Below are 16,119 nucleotides of genomic sequence, written 5' to 3' on the forward strand. Positions count from 1 at the left end.
GGAGGCAGGCCTATCCACCACCTTTTCTGAGCTCGGAGAACTTCTGCCCATCCTTTCCTACATTCTCTGGCCATTGAAAGACCCAGGCACCCACCAAAGAGCAGAGGAGCTCTCCTGTGGCCATTGGCAAAACGAGGAGGAAGCGCCTGGCTTCTCTCTCCTTTGTCACAGGGTGCTAGCAGGATGTGTGTGAGGTCTGTCCCTAGTTGTCTCTGGCAGGAACATGGTCACACACCGCCCATGAAGTCTGTGATCCTCCCAAGGTGCCTGGGGGCTCCTTGAGATTAATGCCAAGTAGCAGTCACTGTAGAGTCCTCGAGGATGCAGGGGATGCATTAGGACAAGAAACTTGAACCCCTGATTCTTTTATTCATTTAAATATGAATCTGTCCACTAACAGGAAATTGGAAATAACCTAAACATTTATCAATAAGATGAGCTACACAAATTCTGGTTATTTCCATGATGTATGAAAAATCTTTAAAAAAAATGGTAAGGCTTTGTATGTACTGATATGAAAATATCTCCAATATATGTTGTTGATGTTTTTAAAAAGGAGAAATACAGGACTGAGGTTGTAGCTCAGTGGTAGAGCCCTTGCCTAGCACGTGTGAGGCACTGGGTTAGATCCTCAGCACTGCATAAAAATAAATAAAATAAAGGTCCATCAACAACTAAAAAAATATTTGAGAGAGAGAGAGAGAGAGAGAGAGAATTATGTGTATTATACAAAAATGGGAAAAATATAAATTCATGTAAATTAGTTTACACAGCCATGCAGCACCTCTGGAACAATCCAGAAGCAGCTTAATAAGTGCTTAATAAGTGCTTAATAAGTGCATTAGGGAAGGGGGACAAAGGCAAGACTGAGAGCTTAAATAGCATTCTTTTTTTTAAAGAGAGAGAGAGAGAGAATTTTTTAATATTTACTTTTTAGTTTTCGGCGGATACAATATCCCCGTTTGTATGTGGTGCTGAGGATCGAACCCGGGCCGCACGCATGCCAGGTGAGCGCGCTACTGCTTGAGCCACATCCCCAGCCCAAATAGCATTCTTTTTATATTTCTTAAAATTTTTAATTATGTGAATATAAGTTACTCAAAGATTTAGGCAGGTGTGGTGGTGCACAGCTACATGTAATCTCAACAACTCAGGAGGCTAAGACAAGAGGATCTGGAGTTCAAGGCCAGCCTCAACAATTTACTGAGACCCTGTCTCAAAATAAATAAAAATGGCTGGGGAGTTACCTCAGTGAAAAAGCAGCCCTGGGCTCAATTCCCAGGACCAAAAAAAAAAAAAAAAAGGCTACTAAGAGATCTAAAACAAGAAAACAGGACTGGGGATATAGCTCAGTAGGACAGCAGTTGCTAGGAATGCATGAGGCTCTGAGTTCAATCCCCAGCACCACCACCTAAATAAATAAATAAACAAAAACAAGAACATGGGGCTTAGTGGTTAGAGCGCTTGCCTAGCACATCTGAGGCACTGGGTTCAATCCCCAGCACCACATAAAAAAGTTAATAAATAAATAAACAAAATAAAGGTGTGTGTGTATGTGTGTGTGTGTGTGTGTGTATATATATATATATATTATACATAATATATATTATACATTATATATTATATTATATATATTATACATAATATATATTATGCATTTTATATATATATTATACATAATATATATATTATACATTATATATATATATATATATATATATATATTATATTATATTATATTATATTATATATATAACACAATGAATAGCCTGACTTTGAACATCCGTATTAACGAGAAGGAATTATGCATTTGTTTGACTTTTCCAGAAGAAACTCATTTGAGTAATCTAAATAGTCCCAGGTAATAAGGGAAGTCTGCCTTGTAAAAGAGGGAACAGAATGATAGCACTTTGAAACTTCTAATGAAATCAATAGGCTAGATGAGAATTGCAACCTGATGTTGAAAAGTGGATGAGGGGCTGGACACCCAAAGAGAGCAAAACCAACTCTACTCCCATAACCTTCTGTTGCAGGGGTGGCTAAAAGGGTTCAATAGAAAGATCCAACTAGACTGAGATATTATGATATGCTTTCTGATTTGATGCAAAACAAATGCACATCACCTATGACAGAGGTCACCAATATTTTTAATAAAGGGTCAAATATTAAATGTTTTCGGCTTTGTGGACCAACCAGCCTAAATTAGTCAGTTCTGCCACTGTGTTGCTGATGTAGACATAGTAACATGTAAACAACTAAGTATTCTAATAGAGCTCTATTTATAGACACTGAAATTTGAGTTTCATGCAACTTTTCATGTGTCATGAAATACTATTCTTCTTTTGATTCCTGACCACCTAAAAATGGAAAAGTCATTCTTAGCTCATGAGTCCTACAAAAACAGGTTGGGGGCCAATGTGACTCATGGGTCATAGCTTACTGAAATCTGACTTTTATTATTTTCTATTTAAAATGATTACCCTGAGGGCTGGAGTTGTGGCTCAGTGGTAGAGCACTTGCCCAGCATATGTGAGGCACTGGGTTCGATTCTTAGCACCCATATAAATAAGTGAATAAAATAAAGCTCCATCGGGGGCTGGGGTTGTGGCTCAGTGGTAGAGCGCTCGTCTAGCATGCACGAGGTACTGGGTTCCATCCTCAGCACCACATAAATGTAAGATAAAGATATTGTGTCCACCTAAAACTAAAAAATAAATGTTTAAAAAAAATAAAAATAAAAAAATAAAAAAATAAAGGTCCATCAACATCTAAAAAAAATTAAAACAAAAAAATGTTTACCCTGAATGCATCAAGCCTTTAGATAGAACTTCCAGTTTTGTAAGAACTACAGTGAATAGAGAAATAGGTTAAATAATTCCACAAAGAAATTGCCAGACAAAGCCAAGAAACATGATGTTCTGTAAGACAAATGCTCTAGTCTCTTCAGCACATCATGGTCATGAAAATAGGGACTGTGCTAGAGGAAAACAGTCCTGGGGACATCACAGCCAGATGTAACTCATGCGTATGGACTGAATATCGGCTTGGGCAAAGCAGCTATAAAGGACATGTTGGGACAAACTAATGAAGTCTGAATATCTGAGATGAAAACTGGTTGAAACAGAAAGGTAAGGACAGAAGACTGAGGACCATGTTTTGGTTAAAATTTCTTTCATCTATACAGAAAAATATTTAGAAAGTGATATGCTAAGGTGTTTCCTATCTGGTAGGAAAGTTAAGAAAAGTGAAGCTTGCTTTTTTTTGGTACCAGGGATTGAACCCAGGGATGCTTAGCCACTTAGCCACATCACTAGCCCTTTCTATGTTTTATTTTGAGACAGGGTCTTACGAAGTTGCTGAGGACCTCACTAAGTTGCTGAGGCTGGTCTTGAACTTGCAATCCTCCTACCTCAGAGGATTTGCAGTCATGAAGCCACTGGGATTATGGGCTTTCATTTTTACCTTGTACTTGCTGCATATTCAACCTCCCTTCCTCCCTTCTCTGTGTCTGTCTCTCAGTGGTGCTGGGAATGAAACTCAGGGCCCTTGCACATAATAAGCATTTGCTTCTATCACTGTCTACACCTCAGTCTCGTATCTTTTTATTTTCTTTCTTTCTTTTTTTTTAGTTGTAGATGGACACAATATATTTATTTATTTATTTTTATGTGGTGCTGAGGATTGAACCCAGGACCTCACACATGAGAGGCAAGCACTCTACCATTGAGCCCCAGCCCCAGCCCCTCTTCTGATTTTCTGTGACGCCCATATATTGCTTCTACAGGATTATTTTTTAAAATAATTAATACATCTTTTTAGAAACACTCATACAAGCTCACCGTTACACAATTTAAACACAGAAGTCAGGAGAAAATGGGACTCTCTTACTTTGCCCTAATTGTGCCCCACACCAGCTAACTGTAGTTAACGTTTTCTTCCTGACCCATCTTTGCCTTCACAAGCATATAAATATACAGCATTCATAATAAACCATATGTAATAGATGTGTCTCTTCATTTACCAACAAGGTATCCAAAATTGTCCTACAGCTTGCCTGCCACATAGCAAAGGTGACTTCCCAGCCTCAGCCTGCACAGCTCTCTCCACTCTTCATGACTGCAAAGTGTCCCATCACTTAATGTGAGCCATCCTCCTCTGACAGCCATCAAGCTGTTTGCAGTTAGTGAACATCATGGACAATGACATAATAAATATCCTCTGATAGACACATATGTGTAAGTATTTCTGTAGGACAGATTTTTGGGAGTGAAGTTATTGGGTAAATGGGCACGTACATTTCCAAACTTGATACATGCTGCTAAATTGCTCTTTTTAAATGACTTACCCCCATAAAATAAATAAATAAGTAAAAAGACTTAACAATGTCCATTCCCACCCAAAGCACACGAGGGTATTTATTTCTCTAACTTCTTACCCAAACTGGATGCTGCCAATCTTTTAAATAATTGCAAATTTCAAGGGAGTGGCTTACTATTAATAGTTGAAGATTTTTCATGTTTGCAGGTGCTTATCCATATCCTTTGCCCATGATTTTACTAGGATATTCTCTCTCTCTTATTTTTTTTTTTTTTTAAAGAAATAGTAGGGTATTTTTCCTCTCAAATTCCTGAAAGCTGCTTGTGAATCTTTCCACTTGTTCACTACAAAGGTTGAATTTTTCTTTTTTAATATTTTTTTTAGTTGTTGACAGACCTTTATTTTTATTTATTTATATGCAGTGCTGAGGATTGAACCCAGTGCTTCACATATGCCAGGCAAGTGTTCTACCACTGAGCCCCAGCTCCAGCCCCTAGGATATTCTTTTTTTTTTTTTTAAAAGAGAGAGAGAGAGAATTTTAATATTTATTTATTTATTTTTTTTAGTTTTCTGCGTCACAATATCTTTGTTTGTATGTGGTGCTGAGGATCGAACCCGGGCTGCACGCATGCCAGGCGAGCGCGCTACTGCTTGAGCCACATCCCCAGCCCAGGATATTTTCTTTTAAAAATGGATTTTTAAAATCCTGGGGTTGGGGCTCAGTGGTACAGTGCTTGCCTAGCAAGTGTGAGGCACAGGGTTTGACCCCAGCACCACATAAAAAACCTAAATAAACAAAATAAAGGTATTGTGTCCATCTACAACTGAAAATATTTTTAAAAATAAATACATAGAAAAATAAAATGAATTTATTGATATATTGATATAACTATCTTCTTTCTATTATATATTTGTACAAGTGTATATTTGTCTATATGTACATATTTATGTGCTTGTGTATATATGCATGTGCAGACATACACATATACATAAACACAAACACATACATATACCTGTGTATGTGAGGCCCTAAGAAGTTTTACATGTAGCCTAACAATGAAACTTTTCCTATGTGGCTTCTGGATGTCTCATTAGTTTTTTGTTTTGTTTGTTTTTGCTTTTTTTAGTACTGAGGATTGAATTCAAGGGTACTTTACCACTGAGTTACACCCCTAGCCCTTTTCATTCTTTGAGACAGGGTCCTGCCAAGTTGCTGAGGTTGGCCTCTCATCTGCAATCCTCCTGCCTCAGCCTCCAGTATCTAACTGGGATTTACAGGTGTGCTCCACTGCACCCAGATGGATATTTTATATCATGAAGGAAAGCCTGTCCTACCCAAGATTATAATACTTTCTATTTTCAGGCTCTCTTATAGTTTTATGTTTCCAACTATTTTGCCTTTTAACATTTTCAAGTTTAGATTTTTAATCTATCTAGAATTAATGTTAAAATTTATACAAAGCAAAAAACCAACTTTATATCTCCATACCATTTATCAAATATTCTGTCTGTTCCCAATAATGTGAAATGCCATCTTTATGGATGGTTCCCATACATGTATGGTCCATGTAAAAATGCATACATCACACACACACACACATAATATAATCTGTTTCTGATTCTTTATCATGTTGCATTCAATCTATTGGTCACTATGTCAGCTCCACAGTTTTACTCAATATGTAGACAAATGACCTTCACTGTTCTTAAAGCTTTCCGGATATTATTCCAGACTTCACTCTGCATATATAAAATCCTATTCAAAGTACATTAATATCCTATTGAAAAAAAACATAATTAGTGTTCTTTCCAAAATCATAACAACAACAAAAAATCCTCCCTGTTACCTTGTAAAGTTCTAGACCAATGCCAGCAGCCATTTTTCCTCCATAGGATTCTGAGAAAATGTAGAATGGAACCGTCTAGCAAGAAAAGGAATATACAAAGAATGAAATAGCCTGACTGCTTCTAATTCACACAAATTAATTTAAAATTTTTATTGCTTGTAATGTCCAGGCAAAACAAATCTGCTTTTGTATTTCTCTCCACATCTGATTGTTTTGTCTGATTAGCACATTGACTCCAGAGTCATTCTTTCACTCTAGAGCCCTTTAGAAATGACAGAAACGGAAGCCCACAACCCACCTTAGGAGCAAAAAAGGGTTTATCTGAAATCAGCGGGGCACTGAACTATTGGGAAAGCATACTTTTATTCTGATGGATGTCCTGATGCGACTGCTAGCCCTTTACTTAGCTGCTCCTAGGTCTTTACATACCTGGAATTCTTTGTGGCAACTGAAGAAGGTCTTCAGGAGGACCATCATGTCAGAAGCCACCGTGGCGAGGTCCTTTGCATACGCGTTGCTTTTGTTCACATAACTGAAGCCAGTGCCCACAGGATTATCCACAAAGAGGAGACTGGCAGCCTGGAGCTGCAGGCCACAGAGAGAACGAGATGGTACAATCAGTGGATATTTCTATCATCTCACAGGAGCTCAGCAAATCCCACGTTATGACACTGGTGTGGCTGGTGGTGATGTTTTGCTGCTAAAAGGGATTTTCAGAAAAGGGACAGGAACGTAGACTGCAGCATAGAAAGTGAGGCCAAAAGGAAAGACAGACACATAAATGGTGATCAAAGACTCTGAGGGGTCGCTTTCCACACACGAGTGCATGGAATGAATGTAACACGTTGGTGCAGGTAGCCCCAGGTGGTGCCCGACTGAACAAGAAGCAGGATAGAAGAAGCAGGTCACCCAGGGTGGGCCCGGCAGAACTGGAGAGAGAGGAGGATGTGGTTCCCGTGGAATAAGGGGGACTGGGAAAGGAAGGGGTGGTAAGAATGAGGGGAAGGGGAAGACTGAGAACCAGAGGCTTCAAAAATGGAGGAACGAGGCTCTCAGAGTCACAGTCAAGACACCAGGTGGACTGGAAGGGAGGACTTGCAAGTATGGTCAGAGGGTGGGACCCTGGAATCTAAGATCACAGAGATGGCCGGCATGTTGGTAAGGACAGAGCCCCAGGTGTCCACTAGAGTAGGTTTCTACAGGCAGATAGAGAAAAGTCACCAACTTGGAGAAGATAAGAGGAAGCCTATAGCTAATGTCCAAAGCCTCGGGCAACACAGACAGTGGGGACTGCCAACTCTGCGACCTCCCGGAGAGGCTGCAGGACAGGTGCAACTGGGGGCTGCCATCTCGTACCCAGGTGGTTTTTCGTGGTTTGAGATGACTGTCGAGGGGCCCGATTTCCTCAAAGTTTCCAAATCCGGTGCTGGAACCGCCTGGACCACCCTGTGGAAGAGATAGAAATCAACGAAGTAAACCTAAAGAAAATTGAGTCAAGGGGCTGGGGTTGTGGCTCAGAGGTAGAGCGCTCGCCTAGCATGCTTGAGGCATGAGTTCGATCCTCAGCACCACATAAAAGTAAAATAAAGATATTGTGTCCACTTAAAACTAAAAAAATAAATATTAAAAAAAAGAAAAGAAAATTGAGTCAAATCTTAGTCATCACAATGGATGAGCCCAATCACTATAAACAACTTATGATTTAGTGATTGCTTGGTCAGTCTGTGCAAGATGCATGTCCCCAGCGACCCACGGGCTCCGGCAACAGGCTCTTGTGGTAACTTCTGAAGTCTTCCTCTTTGAAAGGACAGAGCTGGGCTAAGAGGCCCTCAAGGGAACCTTCCTACTTCCTGACTCTCTGAGTTTGAACCTTGCCCCTACACCGCAAAAGACTTTTCAAAAACAACTCTAACCCTTCTCACTTCAAAGAAGAGCAGTAGGCCCTGAAGAGGGGATGTGGCTGGCCCTGGGCCATGCAGCAATTAGGGGCTCTGTGGGGACTATCTGGGCCCTGTGATGAACCCCTGTGGATAGACAAGGGCTCAGACTGAGAGGCTGCTTGGTCAAGTCAACTCCCTGTATATAACGGAGCAAATGTGCAAGTCCCGGGGCAGGAGCGCTTGATATGTGGGCATCCAGAGGCAGGGCAGAGGCAGGATTCTGCACTGAAGCTTGGGGACACTACACTGTGACGGGCAGAAGTTCTATGGGCTCTGAAAAGCTCAGGGAGGAGAAGAAAGGGGAGGAGGAGAAAAAAATGAAGGGGCAAAAGTGGTGGAGGTTGGGTGGGCTTTCTGTCGGCAACAGGAGATGGTCAAGGGGAGGGAGGGAGCTTTTCTGGAAAAATCTAGTGGGCCAGCTGAGTTGGGGGTCATGATAGCATTATCAGTAAGGCTCAAGGCCTAGAATAAAAGGACCTAGCCTCTCAACTCAGTCGGATGAATTGGAAAGGGAGAGAAGATGGAAAGGAGATCATTCCAGCCCAACAGAAACCCAGGCAGTTTGTGTAGGGAAATCTACAGAAAAGAGAAGGGGGTGGGCAGGGCTGAGGGCTGGCTGGACAACGGCAAGAGACCCCAACAAGGAAAGGCTCCTCACACTAGTGCCATGACTGTCACCAACCTTGCTAAGATAAACTGGAAGGCCACGACTCCCCTCAATCATAGGCACTTTGTATCTTAAGATTTCCCAACACAGCAGTAAAAAGATCACAGTCCAGTTGGAGATGTTCATCTCGTGTGCTGACAGAAGCCACAACAAGAGGAAGGCTGCAACTGGAATGTCCCACCACGGGGAACAGAGGAGTGAGCCCTGCCTGCAGGGTGGGCTATGCTGTCAGTTAGAATCAAACTATGAAAACGGTGTGGCAACACTGAAAAATGCTTACAAGGCAATATGAAACCAACTTTTAGTTAGGATGGGACATGATCAAAGTGAAAGGGAGGGACACTGGCCATTCGTAGGATGTGGTCTTTAGGGACCAAATGAGAAGCTGGAGAAGCCGGCTGGAGGACACTGCTGTTCTATCTGAACACACACAAGATTGCAAAATCTTCAGGATGGGGCACTACCGTGGCCCAGGGCTACCTAGCGACTCTGAAATATGGTAAGTGTGTCAGTGGATCAAACGAAGTGCGTACATGACTTGAAAGTATCCCTAAAATAGCTTGCTACTCCACTCCTGATGTGACCTCGATTCTCAAAGATCCTCTGGAGAAATCAGTGCGTGAGTCCTTGGTAGATTGCTACGAGAGAACGCCTTTCATCTGAATTAATTGTTTCTTCTTTAATCATATATATGAATTTTTTTCCTTTTCCCTTGAGCCTCGAGGGAAACGGAGAAGAGCAATCTTTGTGTCTTCAGTAGCTAACCTTTAAATAGAATCTCAGCCTGAAAGGTTAAACTAACTAACCAAAGGTCACAAATGGCACAGCCAGAGGCTGGAGGCTGCAGAGATTGTGGGGCAGAGTCCCCCTTCCCTGCAGGCTCCTAAGCTGTCTGAGAGGGGCGACTCTACCACTCAATTTTGGGGATGGTGACTTCAGATCCAAGCTGCTGGATTTCCTGATATTTTGAAAGAGGAAGGAAACGTCCTGATTTTAAAATCTTGGCAAACTGGTTCAAGTTGACCCAGTAGTCAACCAAAAGTTTCTGGAATCGGGTGTTTTTAGAATTGTTTTCCAGAGAGCCTAGAAAGTACCTGAGGGTGGCCAGGGACAAAGAGGAGGCCGTACATACAGGACTCGGCACCCCCTCCCACCCCAGCCTCAGCACTTCTGCTTTATCTGCTCTGGCTCCTGTGTGGAAGCTTTCATCTGTGGGTAAAAGAGTTCTGCTGATTAACAAAAAGTTTGAAAACCATCCAAATCGCCCCACTTAGAAAACTAAGGCTCAGAGAAGGGTAGGGTCTTGCCATGGTTGAAAGCGGCAGGAGGGCACTGAAAACCGAGGTCTCTGGCTGAACCGGCTGGGCTTGTCCCTGACCTGGCTCTCCCAGGTAAAAATGCTGCACCCTCCCCTCCAGCTGCCCCATCGGGGCTGACACACGTAGCTTTCTCTTCTGAGCATTTTCCTATCAGCAGCCTTGGGCTGAGCCTCACCTGCAGCCCCTAGAGGAGGTATGTGTGCTGATCCTACGAGAGAAAGGACCTTCTCTGAAAAGTGTCCATCTTCCCTTCATCTCAGCTGAAAATCTGCAGAAAAATTTGGCAGACAAAGCCTGGGCACCGGGAAGCATTTTTTGGAGGAAGTCCCATTTGCATCCCATGGAGATAAGTACCAGGGTGCCCTATTTATTGGCCAACTGGGCAATGCCCACGTTTTCCAGAGGCTGAAGCAAGACTGTTCTTCAACCCCTCCCTTGAGATTAGTCTTCCAGGCGTGGCTATCTCTAGACAGATATTACAGGAACGCAGGAAGTGCCAGTAGTTCCTTGCCTTCAATCCTACAGTCAGAGCTCAAGGGTAAAATGCAAACACATTTAGGAAGAAGGGTAGGGCCTAACATTCACACTAAGATATAAAAGACTAGTAGCAGTTCTTTGAAAAGATGAGCTTTTCTGGGGATGAGGTATTAGGGTCCAGGAGAGGATCCTGGGGAGGGGGAGAGGAAGGAAAAGAAAAGGTGAGGGAGGTATGATGTATCTTGGTCTTTGCTTCAGAACCTTTCAAAACCCTTTCTATCAGTATAAAACCAAAGACATCATTAGTCAAGGTTCCTGCAACTGTCTGGCCTCAATAATAAAAAGACCCTGGCAGCTGGGTGAGATGGTGCACATCTTAATGCCAGTTATATCGGAGGCTGAGGCAGGAGAATTGCAAGACCAGCCTGAACAATTTAGCAAGACCCTGTCTCAAAATAAAATAAAAGGGCTGGGCGTGGTAGCTCACACCTGTAATTCTTGGGAGGTAGGAGGATCCCGAGTTCAAAGCCAGCCTCAGCAAAAAGCAAGGTGCTAAGCAACTCAGTGAGACCCTGTCTCTAAGTAAAATACAAAATAGGGCTGGGGATGTGGCTCAGTGGTTGAGTGTCCCTGAGTTCAATCCCTGTACCCAAAAATAAACAAATAAATTAATTAATTAAATAAAATAAAAGGGCTGGAGATGTAGCTTAGTGGTAGAATATCCCTGGGTTTAATCCCCAGTACCACAAAAATAAACCAAAAAACCCTCAAAAAAGGCTAGATTCCCTTTACCCTCCAATTTCACCTCCTTGGCTATACCTTCCTCAATTTGCCTCAGGATGCCAAAGCCCCAAGCCTGGCTGCTGGACCAAACCAGACTTAAACTGTTGAGCTGTGAGCCCTTAGGAATAAGCAAAGAGGCCAGGTACAGTAGTACACGTCTGTAATCCTAGTAACTCAGGAGAATGAGGCAGGAGGATCACAAATTCAAAGCCAGCCTCAGCAACTTAGCAATACCCTGTCTCAAAAAAAAAAAAAAAAAAAAAGTTAGGGGCCTGGGGATGCAGCTCAGTGGTAAAGTGTCCCTGGGTTCAATCCACAGAACCAAAACAAATAAATAAATAAGCTGAGAGAGGGAGGCCTGGTCTCAAGGTGAGGCCAGGGAAGGAAGTTAGTTTACCTGAAGCCACATGACCAGGGGCAGCTCTGAGAAGTTCTTGCAGGGGTTGGTAGTGTAATAAAGCCACCAGAACATGTGAGCATCCTTTCTGACGGTTACATAATCCCATGCTTCCTTGCCCTCTTCTGTGGGCCAGTCAATGACAGCTCCTGCAAAAGAGTCTCAAGGTCATTTTCCTGAAGATTGTCAGGTGATGTTCAGGTGAATTCCAGACCTGGTAGAGATAGCCATGCCAGGCTACAAATGTCTCACAAACGGTTGGGATTACAGGCATGCACCACCATGCCCAGCTAATGTTTGAATTTTTAACAAGCATGAAGCCCTTTTGATAAAAACAAGAGAGAGGGCTGGGGATGTGGCTCAAGCGGTAGAGTGCTCGCCTGGCATGCGTGCAGCCCGGATTCGATCCTCAGCACCACATACAAACAAAGATGTTGTGTCTGCCGAAAACTAAAAAATAAATATTAAAAAAAATAAAAAATAAAAACAAGAGAGATAGTTACATTTTATTGAAAAAAAAAAAAAAACCTCAAAATGCAGGATGCTTTTTTTTATATCCCCATTTAATACATGATTAAAGAGGCATCACAAATTAATGGGGCTAAGACTATTCAGTATAAAGAAGTTTAGGTCTTTTCAACACTATAAATCAAAATAAATTCCAATTAACCAAGTGTTAAATTTTAAAATTAAAAATTAAAGTGTTTAAAATTTAAAAATAAAACAAAAATATACACAGGCAGTCCTCTCTATCCACAGATCTTATATCCTTGGATTCAACTAGTTTTAAATAAAAAAATATTTGGAGCCAGGAAGGCACATGCCTGTAATCCCAGCAGCTTGGGAGGCTGAAACAGGAGGATTGCAAGTTCAAAGCCAGCCTTAGCAAAAGCGGGGCACTAAGCAACTCAGGAAGACACTGTCTCTAAATAAAAATACAAAATAGGGCTGGAGACGTGGCTCAGTAGTCGAGTGCCCCTGAGTTCAATACCTGGTCCCCCTCACCAATTGGGGAAAAAAACAACAAAAAAGTGTAACAACTATTCACATAGCATTTAAATTGTGTATTGGTATTATAAGTAATCTAGATATTATTTAAAAGATATGGGAGGATGTGTATAGGTTATATGCAAATACTATACTATTTTATATAAAGTACTTGAGCACTTATGCATTTGGGCACCCAAGATGGATCCTGGATCCAACTGGATACGGAGGGATGATTGCAATTGAATATTTTTCTGACCTCTAGATGAGAAAAGGATTTAAGCAAACCCCAGAGTTTATAAGGAAAAACATTAAGAGGTGAAGGCAGAAACTTGTCAAATTTCTACACAACAAAATTTCTGTACATCAAAAATTAAATTGGGGGGCTGGGATGTGGCTCAAGCGGTAGCGCGCTCGCCTGCCATGCGTCCGGCCCGGGTTTGATCCTCAGCACCACATACAAACAAAAGATGTTGTGTCCGCTGATAACTAAAAAAAATAAAATATTAAAATTCTCTCTCTCTCTCTCTCTCTCTGTCTCTCCCTCTCTCTTTAAAAAAAAAAAAAAAATTGGCCAGGCACGGTGGTACATGCCTATAATCCCAGTGGCTAGGGAAGGTGAGACAGGAGAATCATAAGTTCAAAGCCAGCTTCAGCATTGGTGAGGCACTTAGCATCTCAGTGAGACCTTGTCTCAAATAAAGTACAAAATAGGGCTAGAGATGTGGCTCAGTGGTTGAGTGCCCCTGAATTCAATCCCCAGTACCCACCACCAAAAAAAAAAAAAAAAAAAAATTTAATTAAGTTGAAGAGCTGGGTGTGGTGGGGCACACCTTTAATCCCAGCAGTTTAGGAGGCTGAGGCAGGAGGATCACAAGTTTAAAGCCAGCCTCAGCAATTTAGCAAGGTCCTAAACAATTTAGGGAAACTCTGTCTCAAAATAAAAAATAAAAAAGACTTGAAATGTGTCTCCTCCGTCAAGTGCCCTGGGTTAAATCCCCCTTACATGCCCCCTCCCCCAAAAGTGTTGGGGATATAGCTCATAGCTCAGTGGTGAAGCAATCCTGGGTTCAATTCCCAGTACCAAAAAATAAAAATATAAAGTCAAACAGGAAAGAAAGATCTGTAACAAATATACAAAAGAATAATTTTCCTTAATTATGTAGATCAATTTTTTTTTCAGAGGTCATGGCGGTAAGGATCAGACCAAGGCCTCAGCATGTGCTCTACCAATAAGCTATAGCCCAATTAATTTTTTTTAATTTGGATATATATATTTTATATATTTCTTATTTGCTGAATGAAGAGTTAAAAAATATATATTTTTTTATTTCTTTAAATCCTCTCATTCCAATTTTCCTTAGTTAACTTTTCTCTAGCATCTGCAAAATATGTATTGGAAAGGGGTAGGATAAATTACATTTTCTGTCACCTTTTGTTGAAGTAATAACTTCCAAATTACGGTATCTTTTTTTTCTCAAAGCCACTGAGTAGGTTAAAAAAAAAAAAAGAAAAAAAAGATGATGAGAAGAATTCCCTGTGACCAAGTTTTTGCCTTCTTTTTCTTAAATTTCAGGCATCATTAGCAATTAAAACAAAAGCTTGTCCCAACTAAGGAAGAGATAGGCATAGATGAGGAGATGATGTTGTCTTGTAAATTAAAAGAATGAAGAAAGCATGGTGTGGTGCACGCCTGTAATTCCAGAGCTTGGAGGCTGAGGCAGGAGCATCCTGAGTTTAAAGCCAGCCTCAGTAATTTAGTGAGCCCTAAGCAACTCGAGGAGATCCTGTCTCTAAATAAAATATAAAAAAGAGCCAGAGATGTGACTCAGTGGTTAAGCGCCCCTGGATTTAATCCCCAGTACCAAAAAAAAAAAAAAAAAAAAAAAGAAAGGAAGAAACTGGGCTTGGTGGCACAAGCCTGAAATCCCAGTGACTCTGGAGATTGTGTGAGACTGTCTCAAAATAAAAAATAAAAAGGGTTGGGGCAGTAGCTCAGTAGTAGAGAGCCCCTGGGTTCCATTCCCTATAAGGGTGAGGGGGAAGGAAGAGGGGGGAGGGGGGGAGAGAGAAGAAAATCAGAAAATGCCCAAGAAATAAAAGAGAATGCCTAGAATATTACAGATGTGGCTAAAAGGCTCTATATACCAGTAACAGGAGATTATAGTCTCCTTGAAAATGACTGATAAAACCTGAGTCCCTTGAAAATGACAGAGGTTTTAGTTTCTTGAAAATGACAGAATTTCAAGTCCCTCCAAATCTAACCCCTGGCACTTCACCCTTCCCTGACAACGACCATTGTAAAATCTGGGGGAACATATTTTGCATTTCTGTGACCCAAGCTGAAGGGCCCGATAATTACCATTTTACAAAAGAGAAAACAAGAACTGTTAAGCAACTTGCCTGAGATCACAAGACAAGTTTGTGGCTAGTTCATATTCTCTGTTGTAGACTCAGACGGGGAGATATTTTGCTGAATAAAGTGAAAATCAATTTGCAAGTCATCGTATTTAAACACAAATTTGTTTTTGCCTGTTCCCATCAAGCAGACGAAAGGGCCGGTTTCTGGTAGGGCTTTCAGGGGTCTTTCTGACAGCCTACTGCAGGCTTATAAGACCTTATAACCTCATCTGGCAGCCCACCACACCAAAAAAAGGGAAGTAGACTTTTTAGATCGTGGAAATCTCACAGATCGGCAGTTTTCCCCCAAATCACACATTGGTGCACAATTGCGTATATCTAGGCGTAAGGGAGAAAGGAAGCACTAGATCATCCAGAGCCAGAAAAGGGTAGAAAAACACTTTGAACTGGAAAAAAAAAAAAGGCGAGGTTCAAAAGCAATATAAATTACGTAAAGAACGACCAGGGAAAATAATTTTGTTTTAAAAAACACAAACCCACTAGCAAAGTTTCACCCCTAGAGAGAGACAGGGGGGCGGGTGCGCACCCGCTGCTGGTGAGCTTTTTGCTCGAACCTACCCGAGCTGAGGCCCAATAGCAGCGGCAGCAGCAGCAGTAGCCACCGCGAGACAGGAGAGCTCCGCGGCGCCAGCTCCATGATGAATACAGCGCGGCAGCATCAGCAACAGGCTGGACCTGGAGCCCCACCACGTGACCGCGGTGGGCGAGGCCTGGGTGGGGCCTGGGCGGGGCCAGAGCGGCCGGGAGGCTCGCTGCGTCCAGCGCGCCCTCTGCCGGACAGGCCAATCAGAACCGCTGCCCCGGCGCTGGGCCAGTTCTGCGCGCCTGCTTGCTTAAGTGGTTCTCTGCGGTTTTAGGGAGGAGGCATGTAATGCGTTTATTCTGCTTCGGTTGTGCACGTACTGTACGGAAGTAACCAGTGCCCCTCCGGCTCCACCCGTCTCTGCCTTCTTCAACAAAAGG

General features: G+C 42.1%; 1 protein-coding gene across 1 annotated transcript in view; it reads right to left on the reverse strand.

Annotated features, from left to right (window-relative positions):
• The window catches only part of Scpep1 (serine carboxypeptidase 1), a 31,492-nt gene extending 15,668 nt beyond the window's left edge, over positions 1-15,824 (reverse strand). The window contains exons 1-5 of the mRNA XM_027950255.2: positions 15,715-15,824; positions 11,749-11,897; positions 7,522-7,611; positions 6,595-6,750; positions 6,166-6,240 (exon numbers count right to left, since the gene is read on the reverse strand). Of these exons, the coding sequence (XP_027806056.1) occupies positions 6,166-6,240; positions 6,595-6,750; positions 7,522-7,611; positions 11,749-11,897; positions 15,715-15,793 (549 nt within the window). The 5' untranslated portion in view covers positions 15,794-15,824. The remainder of the gene's footprint in view (positions 1-6,165; positions 6,241-6,594; positions 6,751-7,521; positions 7,612-11,748; positions 11,898-15,714) is intronic.
• Between the last annotated feature and the right edge of the window lie 295 nt (positions 15,825-16,119).

Source organism: Marmota flaviventris, chromosome 17 (genome assembly GCF_047511675.1).
Source record: "Marmota flaviventris isolate mMarFla1 chromosome 17, mMarFla1.hap1, whole genome shotgun sequence".
NCBI classification, from domain to species: domain Eukaryota; kingdom Metazoa; phylum Chordata; class Mammalia; order Rodentia; family Sciuridae; genus Marmota; species Marmota flaviventris.